Genomic DNA, 15,738 nt, shown 5'->3' on the forward strand with positions numbered 1-15,738 from the left:
GGTAATCTTTTACTTAGCATTTTCTTCTACATTGGCACTTTAGTCAATCCTATTGTCACATGATTTAGTAAAACACACCATATTTTTCCCTAATGATTTTTTTTTTTGCTAAGTTGCCCTTACGACAATGACCCTTCTGATCTGTGTATATTTTTTTATATTTTCATTTTTGACATTATCAGAAGTGCTCCCACTTTTTAATACTTTGCAGTAATCGTAAACTTAAATCTGTTAATTAAGGATTAGACTTGTTATTATACATGTTAATTGGTGCTTAGTTCCAACAGTTTCTTGTATAGAAGTCTTATATTTTTTGAAAACTAAGCTTAAGACCTAATTATAACTGTGTCATCGTGGTTAAATTTTTCTTCCATAGTTACACTTACATGTTTATGTTATCTCACAGACTCGGACCAACATATTCCATAACAAAGTTTCCGTCAAGTATCAGAACATGCCTGGTTGTCCCTATTGTGAATATGAAGTCCACTTCGTAGGATATTTAGAATGAAAACATAAAGATCCGATATTTGTCATGTTGTATCTCATACAAGAAGATGAATGCACAAATCGGCAAGTATTATATATTGTGTAGGTAGTCCCTATTGTGAATATTAAAGTCCACCTTCTTAAGACATTCAGGATTAAAACATCAAGATTCGATATTTGTCCTGTTGTATCTCGTACAAGAATGGCACAATTCGGAAGGTATTATATATTTTGTAGGTTGTCCCTATTGTAAATATTCAAGTCCACTTCATAGGACATTTAGGAATAAAACATAAATATCCGATATTTGTCATGTTTTATCTCATACAGGAAGATGAATAGAGCAGGAAAGACCAGATCCATGAGTTGTGCAGTTACATATGACTGATATTGTAAAGGAAAAGAAATTAATTTACTGTTACAACAACAGACAATAATGCATGGAAAGCAAAGGCAGAAATGTCAAATTGCTTGAGTGCTGAATTATTTGAACTACAATGCCGAGAATGAGAATAGCTTCATATCTTAAAGAGTTCGCGTAATTCCTGTCCATCGAGTTGCTTGGTGAAGAACTTCTCCAAGTAATCACTTACCTGAAAAGTTTTGTAAATAGGGGGGCATTCTTCTGATATCAAATCCTCGATAGGGGAATACTTCATCGACTGAGATGGAGAACCATAAAAGAAAACTGGTGCTGATATTCTTGCATTATCTCTGTTCACCAACGCTCTATGAATCACACTTTTAAACTTGTCATTTGATACAATCTGTTTCATTAATTTGAAATAGCCATGTCAAGTTAAGTACTTCCAAGATTAGAGTAAATTATGGTACTAATATTTACTATAAAAAAATGTTTTTTGAGTTCTCAAGATTTCAAGTGTTATTAGGAAGGCTTTTTAGTCCAAGTTATAACTTTGGGAATTACCTGGAGCATGTCACCAATATTTACTAACAGCCCCCCAGCAATAGGTTCAACATTAGCCCATTTATCTCCATGCAATACCTGGAGTCCCCCGATATGATCTTGTACAAGAATTGTAAAGAAAGTAGAATCACTGTGCTTCTTATATCCCCTAGTTAGCTCTGGCTGAGGACATGCTGGATAATAATGACCAGCAACTGTATAGTTTCCTTTAGCACATTCCATGGATTTAAGATGGTCAGGTTTTAGGCCAAGAGCCTCCGATAATAGCTCAATTATTATATCTCCGAATTTCAAAATATGCTTTATGTACTCCATTGTTGAGGATCTGCAAATTTAAAAGCTAAATTAACATGTATATACTGCAATTATATGAGAGAGAGAGGGAGGGGGGGGGGGGGAGATTTACCGGCATGATTTCGGTAAATCATCAGCATCAAATGGCATAGTAAGAAGCAAGCTATCCACCCAGTTAGCAGCTTGGGATTGATATAAATCATAATTGCTGCAAAATCTAACTGTTTTCGTGTAATCAAGACTGTACAATTGTTTCTTTGCCTCGAAATCTTGTTCGTGAAACAAACGTACCCCATCAATCATTCCATCTAGCACACTCAGAGGGATACCATGATTCACCACTTGAAAGAATCCCCAGTGCTCTGATGCCTGCTGCACTTGAGAAACTATTTGCTTTCGCCTATCAGAATTTTCAATGCCCTGAAAATCTATTACTGGAACTTGTTGGTCATGAGTATAGTTCCATTCTTCAGAAACCTCATCAGGTGGCCTGATAAATATTTCTGGAATGTTAAGTATCCCAGCATCAACAAGACCTTTGACACCTGCTTTAGTGTCATCAAAAGCCTTCAATTCTTTTTCTCGTGCACTACTTACTAGAGATGCTTTGATTTCTAGATTATCCATTACTGTATTGGTGAATTTATCAAAACTACAATGCCTTTATAAACCAGTAAACCACAATAGCAAAGGAGATATTTTATTTAAGATTATACATTAAGAAAAATTATTTTAACTGCCGGATTTGACTGAACAAAGGAGAGTATACATCGTTTTCAAATTTCTTCTATCTGTCTGTATGCTTATGGTACCTTTATTGCATGAAGACGGAGTTCTTATATTCTGTGTTGCATCAAAGTCATGCAAAGTTCAAGGTTGGCAATTCTGCCAAATATTGCAACCATTATTTGTTGAATAGTAGTAAACATTGGTTTTAAAAGATGATTCAATTTTCTGCTTTATTTTTATGCAGCCATTGAACATTCAGGCACCAGGAGACGAAATTCATTGGCACGATGTGGTGTTCCAAGAAGAGTTGGAAGATGGTGATGACCTCTTTAATTTGTTTTAAGTGTTGGGTGTTTAGTTTGTTGCTTTGCTTCTAGTTTGGAATCTGTTTCTTATTTAGATGTTTTAGCTTCTATTTGCATGTTGTTGGAGACTTTGGAGTTGCTGTATCCAGGGGTAGCTACCTTTTTAGCAGGGGTCACTTGCATTGCACCCCCCTCAACTCTTATATTTCTTCCTATTTCTATTATATAAAATTTAAATTATTTATATTTATCTCTAAAAAATAATATTTTTGACCTCCCTTAATATTTTTGACCCCACTTAAATTTTATTCTTGACCCCACTTAATAATATAACTTATAATGGGCTGCATAAATTTATCTTTAAGTGCAACAAAAGAGGTTAAATATATCGAATAAGAGATAAATCGTTAATTATAGTCTTGTTAAATATAAATCGAAAAATTTGTATTTGAAGGTATTGTTAATAAAGCCATTATTTAAGGTATTGTTAATGAAGCAATAATGTAAGGTATCGTTAAAATTGACTATTTTATATTTGCCGTTCAATTTTTTTTCGACCCCTGACTCGATTTTCTGGCTACGCCCCTAGATGTATCCTTTCTAGTTTCTTGAATCTTATGACCTAGTCTCTTGAGAACTAGGTGCCATTCTTAGCTCCGGCCCTTCTACTACAACCGAAGGGTGTTCATCTATGAATGCAATGCTTCAGAAGGCTCATCAGGTGGCCAGATAAATAATTCTGGAATATTAAGTATTCCAGCATCAACAAGATCTTTGACACCTGATTTAGTGTCATCAAAAGCCTTCAACTCTTTTTCTCTAGCAGTAGTTACTAGAGTTGCTTTGATTTCTAGACCATCCATTACTGTATTGGTGAATTTATGAAAACTACAATGCCTTTATATACCAGTAAACCACAAGCGCAAAGGAGATCATTTTTTTTTTGATATTTTACATTTAGAAACATTGTTTTAACTGCCGGATTTGACTGAGCAAAGGAGAGTATACATTGTTTCCATATTCTTCTATTTGTTTGATCATTTGTGGTACTTTAATTGCGTGATGACGACGTTGATATATTCTGTGTTGCATCAATGTCTTGTCAAAGTTGGAGGTTGGCAATTCTGCCAAATATTGCAGGCCAGTCGTGTGTATCATGAGTTTTGCCAAATTTTGCATATAAGTTTTTTAATTTATTATTACAATAGTAAGTAAAGCAGGCTTTCATGGATAAGTTGGACATTCAGGCACCAGGAGACGAAACTCAATTGCACGGTGTGGTGTTCGAAGAAGAGTTGGAAGATGGTGATGACCTCTTGGATTATTTGCTTTTAAGTGTTGGCTGTTTTGTTTGTTGCTTTGCCTCTAGTTTGGAGTATATTTCTTATTTAGATGCGTTTTAGCTTCTACTTGCATGTTGTTGGAGTTGCTGTATCCTTTCTACATTCTTGATTCTTTTGACCTAGTCTCTTGAGAACTAGGTGCTTGTAACTCCAACCGAAAGGTGTTTATCTACATATGCAATGGATTTTCAAAAAAAAAAAACTAGACTATTAAAAAATTGAAATTTTAATTTATGCTATTTTTAGGAGAGTCATCCTTGTACAAAGATGCTTTACACCTTTGCTTGTAGAATCGAACACGTAACCCTATGACGATAAGAGATATGCCGTTAGCACTTGAACTATCTAATAGGGATCATTACAAAATGAACTTGTTGGATAAGCTACAAATCAAAGTTAACATCAGTCTTACTGTACTGGAATGGAATACCAGAAGTAGATTACCCTCCACAATATCTGAGGGGTAAAAAAGGTTGATGTATAGGAGGGTATTAAAAATGTTACAAAAATAGTGTGATAATAGTGATGTGATATTATGAGGTGTTGGTATGAATGTAATTGGTAAAATTTTATTTACCTGTTTTTGGATCTCTAGTGTTTTTCAAAGAAAAAACTTATTTGTACAGAATTAATGAACTAACTTATCATCCAAAACGACACCAACTTGTAAGTAAGGAATCAAGTTTTAGGAAAAAAAGAATGACTAGTAAACTTATAATCGCATGATGAAAGTGATTAAAATGAAGTAAATTTCACATTCTTTATTTTAGACTTTGGCCGCTTACCCTAAGATTGCACCGCCACTTGGACAACCAGAGCTAAAAACCATCTGCAGAAATATCAAACTGCTTGACTTCTAAAGCATTTGAATTGGTAATTCTGATTATTAGTATCTTCGTATCTTGAAAAGATGGCGTAATTCTTGTCTATCAAGTCTCGTGGAGAAGAACTTCATCATGTAATCAGTTACCTGGAAACTCTTATAAATCGGGGGATTCTCTTCTGATACCAAATCCTTGATAGGGCCATACTCAGTCCAATCAACCTTGGAACCATGAAAAAAACTTGGCACTGATATTCTTGATTCAGCTCTGTTCAACAGCGCTCTGTGAACCACGCTTTTAAATTTGTAATTTGATACTATCTGTTACATAAAAATTTGAATAGCAAAATCAAGTTCCGAGTCAAAAGTAACATACAACACTCGTGCCTTAATAATTTACAAGCAAGTTTCAGTTCTCAGGATATTATCTCCAAATAGTTTCCAAAAAAGCTTAAAACTTGTTTAGTTTTGAGTTTACTGAGATTATCATGGAAATGGTCATCTAACAATTTGGAGTGCTGTACGCTTCTAGTGAGATTAGTGTTCTACCATTTAGTGTAAGAGGAAATATGTTAACAATACAAGATCTTCGTAGGAATAAATATGATCTTAAGATTTCAATAGATATGTTGTTCAAACTACATGATGCATACTTTTTAGTAGGAATAAAGACATAAATAAAACACCGCAATCAGCAACATTCATATACCTGGAAAAAGCCGCCAATATATTTACTACTAGCCCTCCAGAAATGGGTTCAACATCAACCTATTCATCTTCGTGCAGTATCTGGAGTCCACCGATTTAATCTTGAAGTTACGAAAGTAGAATCACTATGCTTGCTAATTCCTGTAGTCAACCCTGGCTGGGGACATGGTGGATAATAATGGCCACAAACTGTGTTGTGGCCTTTGGTACATTCCATGGCCTTGCTTGAGATCGTCTGCTTTTAGGCCTAAAGCCTCGGATAATATAACTCAATGAAAGTATCTCCCAACTCCATTACATGCTTTATGTACTCCATGGATGTGGATCTGCCAATTTAACAGCTTGATCAATACATGCACATACATACAGTAACACAAATGTTTCCATCAACCTTGCAAAAATTTTGTTAACCCAAAAAAGTTACATTCCCTCCATAGCTTAACTTAAGTGTTGTGTTTTGACCGCATAGTTATAATTACTCTTCTATTTGTAAATAAATAATGTAATTAATACTATGATTCAAATTTAGTAGGATCATGTTCAATCACCAATCACATTACTAGACTAATAAAAATAGGTTCATCACAAGGAAAATTATACATTACCTGCATGATTCGGGTGTCCCTCCAGTAAGCAGTACGGGATTGAAACAACTCATAATTTCTGTTAAATCTAACCTTTTTCATAAAATCTTGAGTCTGCAGTTGTTTCTTTGCCTCTAAATCTTGTTCATGAAACAAACGTATCCCATCGATCATTCATCTGTCACACTTGGAGGAATTCCGTGATTTAACACCTGGAAGAATCCCCATTGTTCTGATGCATGCTGCACTTGAGCAACTATTTGCTTAAGCTGATCCGAATTTCCGATACCCTGAAGACCTATTACTGGAACTTGCAGGTGAGTCCTGGAACAGTTGAGCTCTTCAGAAAGCTCATGAGGCGGCCTAACAAAATATTCCAGGAATTTTAAGTATCCCCGCATCAACAACACCTTTGACACCTAATTTAGTTTCATCAAAAGCCTTCAAATCTTTTTGTCTAACCAAGTTTACAAGAGATGCCATGTTTGTTTTGGTGGATCTAATAGTATATTCTGCATTATTAATGGGAGTAAAAAGAGATTGTGGATCTCTATTTGTTCACTTTGATGGATCTTATAAACTTCCAATATTTTCCCCAGTATTATCCTTCTTCGGGTGTATTCAGCCATATTGTAAGTGATTTTTTTAATTCCTCATAATTTCATTTTTGTATTGAAAGAATGATTTACTTATTTTATGGGGAAAAAGGAGGGTAATTAAAAACCAAACGATGAAATTAATTTCGTCGAGAGTAGTGATTGAAAAACTGATTTTACAATCGATTCATCAGGTAAACGTAAATCATCACTTTCTAATTAGTAAAGTCTCTAATTAGTACTTAGTTTGTTGTCGAGTTTTAAGGGAAGTGATGTTCGAGAATAAGGAGACCTCGGATTGAAATTTCACATTCCATTTTAACCATCACTTTCTTTTCCATCCCATTCCATTCTAACCAGTAACCAAGCATTTGATAAAGATAATTTGACGAGTGAAAACCCATCTCTATAGTGATGTTTCATTTGATAGGTTAAAAAAATAATCCTGCAGAACTATGATCATTAACAAGACAATCTCTGTTCAAACTGATAATTCTTAACTTGGACTAAAAAATAAAGAGTATTTGGAAACAGGACTAGAAGCCGAAACACATGAGAAAGTCATCACCTACTATATGGATGCAAAAATAAATTCTGACAACTCAGGCATATCACTGGTGCAAGCTCCATATGTCATACCATTCATTCCGTCTTCAACCACTCTTAGCTTTAACAACAGTCTTTTTCTTAAGTGTCCTCCTTGGCAAGGAATTCTTCATTCCAATGAAAAAGAGGAGTGCCCCGGCAAGAGCTAAATTCTGCATGAAGAGCAACCAATTGTTTACTCAAAGTTAAAACATTCAGGCTACTTCACTTCATGGTCAAGAAAGTATGGCTTAAATTACTAACCTGTGTGAATTTAACAAAGAGCTGAGCAAATTCGGCTTTTTCAACATCGTAATTATAGAAGTCGAATAAGATTGGTGTGAAGATTGCCTGGTGCAAAAGCTAGAAAAAAAAAGACAGAAGCACTGAATAAGTTTCGTGGTGAACATAACTCGACTCAGTTGTAGAATAAAAGCATGCAAATTACTTACCAAAAGAACAGCCCCGATAGAGCTGCCTAAGATGAAGAAAATCCCTCCCAAAGTCTTAAGGCCAATTGCTGCCGCAACTGCAAATTTGATCTGTAAAACCAACAAGGTAAATATATATGTTTTTACTTGTGTTTGTTAATAAAACTCAAAAAAAAATACAAGTCTGGGTGATTTGATCACAAGAAAATGAAGAACAAAATCTCACTTCAAAATCTGGCACTTGCAACCCTGTATGTGTTGTGAAATGCTTCACGACGGTATCAAACTTTGGACTGAGGGACTTTGCTGCTTCCCCTCCGTCTACACCATAGTCTTGATATCTACAAACAAGAACATACAACTTTACAGAAAAGAACTAAGAAGAATCGTGAAAACTTACATGCAGCTACCGCACACCCTAATGTTGCTTATATGAACTTTATAAAGAATAAAATAGCAAAAACGACATAAGACTTTATAAACTTTAGAGAACTGAATGATATGTTTCGCACAGGGTTTTAATCAACAACAATATGAATCTGCAATATCTCCAAGGAATTGAAAACCTAAATGGATTTGGGAAAGAAATAAATGGGAAGATGATATGAACCCTAGCTTACACATACAATTTTGTTACATATATCAGGGTAGGTTGGATATAGCCGCTAATCTGACTTGGCGCCAAGTCATGTCGAGCTGGGTGAAGACATGGAAAAGTAGCCGTTGAGCTGATGCGTCAAGCAGAATGTGTGAATTTTCCGTTAGTTATAGATGGAATGGTCGCGGACAATATTTATTCCTTTAAAAGTTTTTTAAACGAGACCCCGAGTTTGTCTTGTGGTGCATCTGAGCTATGTTAAAGTTATATAGTGGTGAATCCGGTATTTTAACCTGGGCAATTTTTTAAGATTTTTAGGTGTCTATACCATGTCCGAATGTCAAGTGTAAATGACTAGTTCCCATGGTGAAAGAAAGAGTCAGGTAACATAGAAAATAAATTGCGCATAAACACGAGGTTTATTTTTTAAAATGCCTATGTTGTTATTCTAGAAAGAGCGAAACAACTCCTTTAGTGATGAAACTGAAGTTCTAATGCACAGAAGGGAATTGTGTATCAGCCTCCTGTGAAGATACAGAGACGTCATACATCGCTACAATGTTGAGGAATAAACAGTGTAGTGATGATAAGAATAAGAAACAGCATACTTTTTTTTATTTGCCAACTGAATCCACTCGGCACAACCGACACAACAGATAATTAATTACACAAAGTGCAGGGTTTACCTGATATTGTCAATTTGACCTACAACCACCACATAAGATTCTCATCATTATCTAGCTCATAATTCTAAAAAATAAGGGAAATTAAAGTCAATATTACCGATCAGCCCTGGCTCTTATTAATAACTCCCGCTTAAATTTTGCGTTTAGTAGTTTAAACTATTAATTTAGCCTGGACCTTATTAAATAACTCCCGTGTATTTAAGGCTTTTTTATTCTAATCATATCTCAGCTGCAACATCTGCAATCATGCATTGACAAACTCAACTAATACAGTCTAAAATTAAGTTCCATCATATTAGGCTTCCAAAATAAGTAAGCTTTCTAGAAATTAAACTTTAACAAATTCAATGGAAAAAAGGGCAACTATATATTTTAATTATTCATAGCATACCCACACTTGGGTCCCTGCTAAGTCCCGTGTCGGATTCTCGGACACACGTATCCCCGTATCGGACACGCGGATTCTTCCGTGATACTAATATGAAATTTTATCTTTAGAAATTGTACTTAAAATCTATTTTAGCAAACTACATTTACAACATTAAGTATCCATGTCAATTAGTTACTACAAAAGTATTGATTATCATATGTTTTTTTACATAAACTAAAAAAAATTATTTGTATTTTTGTGTTTTAGATTAATAAATTATGCATCTGATTCATTTTTCATGCAATTTTTTGTTTTGTTAGTAAGTTTTATTATGTTTAACATGAAATATATATGAATTTTTTGTTTATTTTACCCGTGTCCCCCACACCCGTATCCCCATATTTTTATATTTGTCGAATTCCCGTATCCCCGCACTACGCACTCGAACTCCCGCACCCGTGTCGTTGCTTCCTAGATACCCACACACAAGAATCAACCAACCTAAAACATTCCTAGAAAGGGGGATATAACTAAGTTTGACCTTCCCTAATGCCTAGCAAGCTAAAAGACTATAGCTTTACCAGCGATAACAGTATGACACGCTACTACTTCATCAACTAATTATTAATCTAACTTAAAAGATCCTGCACTCCATTAACATTTACCATGGAATCATATCACGAAACATTGATATTTTCCTTTAGTCAACAATATTACTGTGTTTGTTCCGCAATTAATTCAGATAATCTATATGTGAACTACACTCTTTCAATTAACATCGAGATCCATAAATACAAATAAATTACTCCTTATTAGGTAACATAACTCTCAAAGTCAAATTTCGAGAGAACTAGTCAAGAAACAAATCTCAGATCTTTACACAAAAAAATTCAACAATTCTTGCATAAACTAACATAAAGACAGAAACTTTTTACAAAACATCAGTAAAAGCTTGAGCAAACAAAACAATATCACAACTAAAAAGCTACTAAACAAGCAGTAAATCACAAACCCATATCAGATCTAGTCTTAAATCTCATAAAACTACTCTAATATAATCAAACAAACATAATTACCTTAATAAACAACACTATATGAAGTACTAGATCTGGAGAGAGAGAGAGAGGAGCTTACTCTTGCCAAGCAGAAATCATGAAAACAGAAACGAAAAGAACTCTGCCAAGGAAAGATAAGAAGGCCATTGATGAAGTTGGAACTTTTTCTCTCTAAATAAATGGACAGAAGGGCGAGAGAGGTCGAGAGAAACAAGGAGATGTGTTGGGGAGAGAGATCGAGAGAGAGTGTCTGTTTTAAATACAACACCCGCTTTGTTTATTTTTGAGTTTGGTCGTCGTACAAGTCTTTTGAGTTTTTAGTTTTAAGTTATGTAAAGTAAATAATTTCCTATTTCAAAAAATTGTTAGTATGTAATTTCCAAATATTGTTTGTTTTATTGCATAATAGATTAGTTCTCGGGCCGATGCCCGGTTATATTATAATTAATTTTTAAAAAATTATTTTGAAATAGTTTAATTTGAATTACGTATATTAATATAATATTTTTAATACATAATAATGAGAGTATAATAAAATTATAAATATAGAATCTCAACAAATAATATTATCCAAATTACAAATATTGATTATTAAATTTTTAATAATGAATATTCGTGTAAATAAAATTAATTTTGAATAAGATAAAATTAGTGAAGAAAATAAAACTATTAAAAATTAATAATTTAAGAATATAAAATGAGGAATAAAGAGAATGAGAAATAGGTAGTAAGAGAGAAATGAGAAATGGGTATGCGAGAGAATAAGTGGAGGTAATAAATGAAAGAGAGAGTTTGAAAGTAAATTAAATGAGAAGGGAATTATTAGGGAAAGATGACATCAGCAAAATTGATAAAAGTTTGACACATGGATTTGATGATGTAGGCATTTAAAGGAGAATTTGACACATAAGATATGATGATGTAAGCTATACTTTATTTTAGTACAAATATAGATTTCTTGATATAAAAAAGTAAAGAGTTGATGATTTTTTTTAATACAACTGGATCATTAATTCTATAATTACGTAGAAAATACAGTATATGTATAAACAATCCTATATTTGTTATACAAATAAACAAATTTAACAAGATACATATATAATATTTATGTCTATATAACGAGTAAACTTTTTTTAGAGTTTCCCAATTTTTTTTATACATTATATTTTTTTCGTTTAACAAACAAAGAAGTTTTATTAACTTAATAAATCACTTCTCATGGCATTTGGAGACTGCTGAGAAATATATTACAAATCATGATATATGGGGTGAACAAGAATTGGGGATCAGATGCGGGCGATATTCCCGCCAATGGCTGAGATGTTAGTTGTTTCGTTTAGTACGAGATCGTTTCACACCTCGCGGTGCTTACACCTCTCGCCTATCGAAACTCTGTTCAAAAATCTCGTCCGAGAACTTGTATAGAGAAGGGTTATTCTTCTCCGTTTGTATCTTTTTCTCCAATTTTGGTCTCAATTAGTTCACAAGATTAAATGGCCAATTCTCTTCCGAACTCTCAATCATCTCAATACTCAAGCTCTTATGGTAAAGTATGTCCATATTATTCAGACTAAACCTCATGCGATGCACTCAAAGATGCATTTCATGAGGCAAAATTCAAATATGAGCTTGATTTACAAAAACAAATAAAGCCTCTTCTGGCCAGACAAGACAAACTAGAAGCAAATCAAGCTAAGTTGGAAGCTACTCAAGCCAAAATGTCTGGTCAACTTGATGAGGTCCAGGAGTCCATGGAATTAATTATCTCTCTTCTTCTTGGTGATAATACCAAAAAGAGGGAGATAATTGTTAAATCTAAATACAAACAGTTTCAAGCAAAAGCTAATGATAGGGTTGATGCTCTCAAATAAGGGAATAAGAGAGGCAAAACACCCAGGAGTAGAGGTGGAGATCTAATTGGATCTAGTGGTGTTTCTAAAACCACTAGCCAATCTAGAAAAGTTGGAGACAGAAATGATGGAAGAGGAAGAGAAAAAAGCAAGTCTTAAAGATTATCCAGACAAAAGAATTGACTACTACAACTGGGACTGAAAGACAAGTGCTGACAGTCACAGGTGCTGATGATGGTCAAGGTGGAAAAATTATGGAAGCTTGTACTGAAGCAAGTCAATTTATGCAAACACTGAAGGTGAAGGGTAAGAAGACAACTCTTTTCAACAAGGATTCTAAAATTTTAGTCTTTGATACTAAGGTGAGTAGAAGGATTTTTGAAAGAGAGAATCATCAAGTTGATCTAGGACAGGTGAGACCAATGGAGGAAGAGTTTGCCTTGTTAAAGTCAGCAAATACTGATGTTCCACAAATTTAAAATATTCCTAGAAGACAAAGAATTCAAAGACCTGAGAATAAAGGAATAATCATCAAGAACATCAGTTCAACTGCAAATGCTAAAGGACCTATTTTTAGGTCTCAAGCTATCTTAAATGCTTACAGGGGTATAAGGGGAAGGAAAAAGTTGGGGAGAAATCAGCAGATGTTAAACCTCAAATACTGATAGATCCAATTTATTCAGTAAATCGAGCTCATGATGATACCCATGAAGATAAAGTTTTTGAAGAACAAATAAGGTTCATAAGAAAAGAAAAGTGATTCCTGGATCTGATTGAGCTGAAAAATTGGAAAGCACTTCAACCACTGAGACTGCTTAAGTTAAAGAAATAAATCATAAAGCTCAACCAGTCTCAACCTCTGATACTACTCATGTTGAAGACAAAACTGCTCAAGAAATAGAAGCTGATCATTTAATTCTTGATGAGGATTTAAACTCTGATGAAGACAAGTCTGATTCAAAAGCTTTCACAAACCCTGATAACACTAATCTTTCAATAGCTGATAAGAAGAAATTATTGTAGAGTAGTAAGACACCAACACCAAAAAGAGATTCTTCTGAAGCCATAAAAAGAATTTTTAGTGGTAACTCACAAGTAAGAATGGGTGGCAGAAAAGGTGGTATGGGTCTTCCAAATGCTGACACATGTACAGGAAATGCTTTGATTATTAGAGAACCTGGAAACTTAACAGAAATTGGTGAAAATATGAAGTTAGAAGATCTACACAAGATTATATATGTTCAAATTGTGCTTGATATGTTTGATACAAATAAGCCAACGGAGAAGATGTTATATTTTCTTGAGTCAGGGCCAAGATTGAGAGTTTCACAAGAGCATTTGCAGGATAAACCATGGCAAGAGTTGGAATATATAGTTACATTGTTGAAAGTCATCAACTCTACAACTACCAGATGGTCTGAGTATATGAAAAACTTGGTATACAGGAAGCATAGAGGAATGAACAACAAATCCAAATATATTTCAAAGTACATAACTAAACATGGCTCAACTGTTGATATGCCTAAAGGAGGAGCTCGGAAAATTACATCTATTGGAGTTAAAGTTCTCACTTTTAATCCAAATGGTAAGAAGGTTGGATTTTTGGAGCTAGATGATCTATCACTCAGAAGATCAAAACTTCATGACCTTAGAGCACCTATCTATCAAAATGATGAATCTACTTAAGAGCTGATGGATATCAAACAGAGAATGGAGATGTACTTAAATGTAGTTGAGAAAAAACTACTTAATATTTTTTTATGATGCTACTGGATATGCCAAGATTAAAGACTAAAGATAAAGTCTGATATACTGATTATAAGATTGTACATGTTTGTATATTTCTACACTTAGATAGTTTTGACATCATTAATTAGGAACTTGTACATATTTAAATAATGCACAAGTTATGGGAGATTATTAGATATAATTGATGATATCAGTATTTAGAACTATTAGAGTTTGCCATCAGTATTTATGATATCAGAGTTTGACAAAGGATGACATCATCAGAATTTATCATCAGTATTTGCTGATCAATACTTGTCGTCAGCATTTATTCACATCAGTATTTGTCAAGCTGGAAATCGGGAGATATCACGGGAGGATATATTTGCAGAGATACATCGGTGTAGGACATTACTTATCTGTAGCAATCAATAGTTGGATATATATATTAGGATTCCTTATTCATGTATATCATATTAACTAAATTGATTGTGTAACTGTACAGTATATAAGCACAAATTAGGTTAACACTACAAGTATCGATTATTGTTCTATCTTTCTGTGTAACTTAATGGCTTTCAAGGATATTTGTTCATCCTTTGAGAGAGTATTGTAATCAGATTTTATTTATCAATACAAAAACAATTACTGCATATTGAGTTTTAATTCGAATTGATTGTTAACCTAATTGGTATTTTGAGTAAGGTGTTTGCAGTTTGTTTATACAAGAATTTTGGCTTTTGAGGTAGGATTGATTGAGATGGTGTTTGGCTAGGTTTGGAGTTTTGAGTTTGTGAGATTTTGATATATTGGACATTTTTCTTGGAACCTTCTTCTCGTCCCCTTTTCATCTTGATGCTTTCATCTCCCTTTTTCCTATCATCCTTCTTCTTATCATCTACCTTACCGCCAGCTGCCTTGGTAGATTGACTTGGATTTGAGTCAGAAGATTTTTGCTCATCATTCTTTTGCTCATTATCATCCAAGTCATCTTTGGTGTTGAATTGAGTATTTGGCAACATGATTTCAACATTTTGTAAGTATCTTCTTAAAATCCTTATCACTTTCCCATCTTCATATGTCTTCTTCTTCTTTCTCTTGAGATCAGTTTCCAATGTCATGATTAATCTGAGATTACCCATAACATGGTTTTTGGGGATTGTGAAGTATTTGCACTTTCTGTTTTGAGGACAGATGTAGGCCACCCCCTTGTTTGGATGAAGACAGACTTCAGGAAAATCATCTATTTGAGCCTTTTTGAGTTCATTAAGCAATTGAGTGTCCTCTGGAATAACTGGATTTTATCAATAATGACGTTCAGCTCAGCTGCTCTCTTAGATTGAAGATTTGAAAGAAACACCTGTAGACACCTGTCTAAACCACAATCATTGACATTGGCCACTATTCTTTTCTCCAAGAAGTTTCCATCCTTTACAATCACCACTCTCAGAAAGTTGATGTTGTTGACCAAAGCTCTTTTATAGGTGATGTAGTTATTGTGAAAAGAGACTCTTTTCACGGTTAGTAGCTCATTAAACTCCTTGTCTTGACAGGGTCCTTCTACAGCTTTTTGGAGTCTGCCTTTACTAACATCTTGAGAGATTTTAACTTGAGTAGAGCTTTGGCCAGAGTGTGA

The 15,738-nt window shown here is 34.1% G+C and overlaps 2 protein-coding genes across 2 annotated transcripts; both read right to left on the reverse strand.

Annotated features, from left to right (window-relative positions):
* Nucleotides 1–809: 809 nt before the first annotated feature.
* On the reverse strand, nucleotides 810–2,338 carry LOC141685971 (1-aminocyclopropane-1-carboxylate oxidase homolog 11-like). Its single transcript, XM_074491041.1, has 3 exons — nucleotides 1,824–2,338; nucleotides 1,418–1,742; nucleotides 810–1,256 (listed from the first exon to the last, which is right to left on the reverse strand). Exons 1-3 carry the CDS (start codon nucleotides 2,336–2,338, stop codon nucleotides 1,008–1,010), a joined length of 1,089 nt encoding a protein of 362 aa, XP_074347142.1. The 3' UTR covers nucleotides 810–1,007.
* A 4,868-nt stretch (nucleotides 2,339–7,206) lies between these two features.
* LOC141686672 (uncharacterized) lies at nucleotides 7,207–10,811 on the reverse strand. The gene is made up of 5 exons (XM_074491717.1): nucleotides 10,604–10,811; nucleotides 8,042–8,156; nucleotides 7,837–7,926; nucleotides 7,649–7,747; nucleotides 7,207–7,557 (listed from the first exon to the last, which is right to left on the reverse strand). Exons 1-5 carry the CDS (start codon nucleotides 10,669–10,671, stop codon nucleotides 7,453–7,455), a joined length of 477 nt encoding a protein of 158 aa, XP_074347818.1. The 5' UTR covers nucleotides 10,672–10,811; the 3' UTR covers nucleotides 7,207–7,452.
* Between the last annotated feature and the right edge of the window lie 4,927 nt (nucleotides 10,812–15,738).

This window comes from Apium graveolens, chromosome 9, assembly GCF_009905375.1.
Source record: "Apium graveolens cultivar Ventura chromosome 9, ASM990537v1, whole genome shotgun sequence".
NCBI lineage: Eukaryota > Viridiplantae > Streptophyta > Magnoliopsida > Apiales > Apiaceae > Apium > Apium graveolens.

Bases quoted from the DNA above. Each gene is read 5' to 3' on its own strand.
- LOC141686672 (XM_074491717.1), bottom strand. From the start codon at position 10,671: ATGGCCTTCTTATCTTTCCTTGGCAGAGTTCTTTTCGTTTCTGTTTTC. The intron at 7,927-8,041 runs GTGAGATTTTGT...TTGGTTTTACAG, and splicing joins TGCAAGTGCCAGATTTTGAA to ATCAAATTTGCAGTTGCGGC. The intron at 7,558-7,648 runs GTTAGTAATTTA...CTCTTCATGCAG, and splicing joins TCTTTGTTAAATTCACACAG to AATTTAGCTCTTGCCGGGGC.
- LOC141685971 (XM_074491041.1), bottom strand. From the start codon at position 2,338: ATGGATAATCTAGAAATCAAAGCATCTCTAGTAAGTAGTGCACGAGAA. The intron at 1,743-1,823 runs GTAAATCTCCCC...TTAAATTTGCAG, and splicing joins GATTTACCGAAATCATGCCG to ATCCTCAACAATGGAGTACA. The intron at 1,257-1,417 runs GTAATTCCCAAA...TTAATGAAACAG, and splicing joins ATATTGGTGACATGCTCCAG to ATTGTATCAAATGACAAGTT.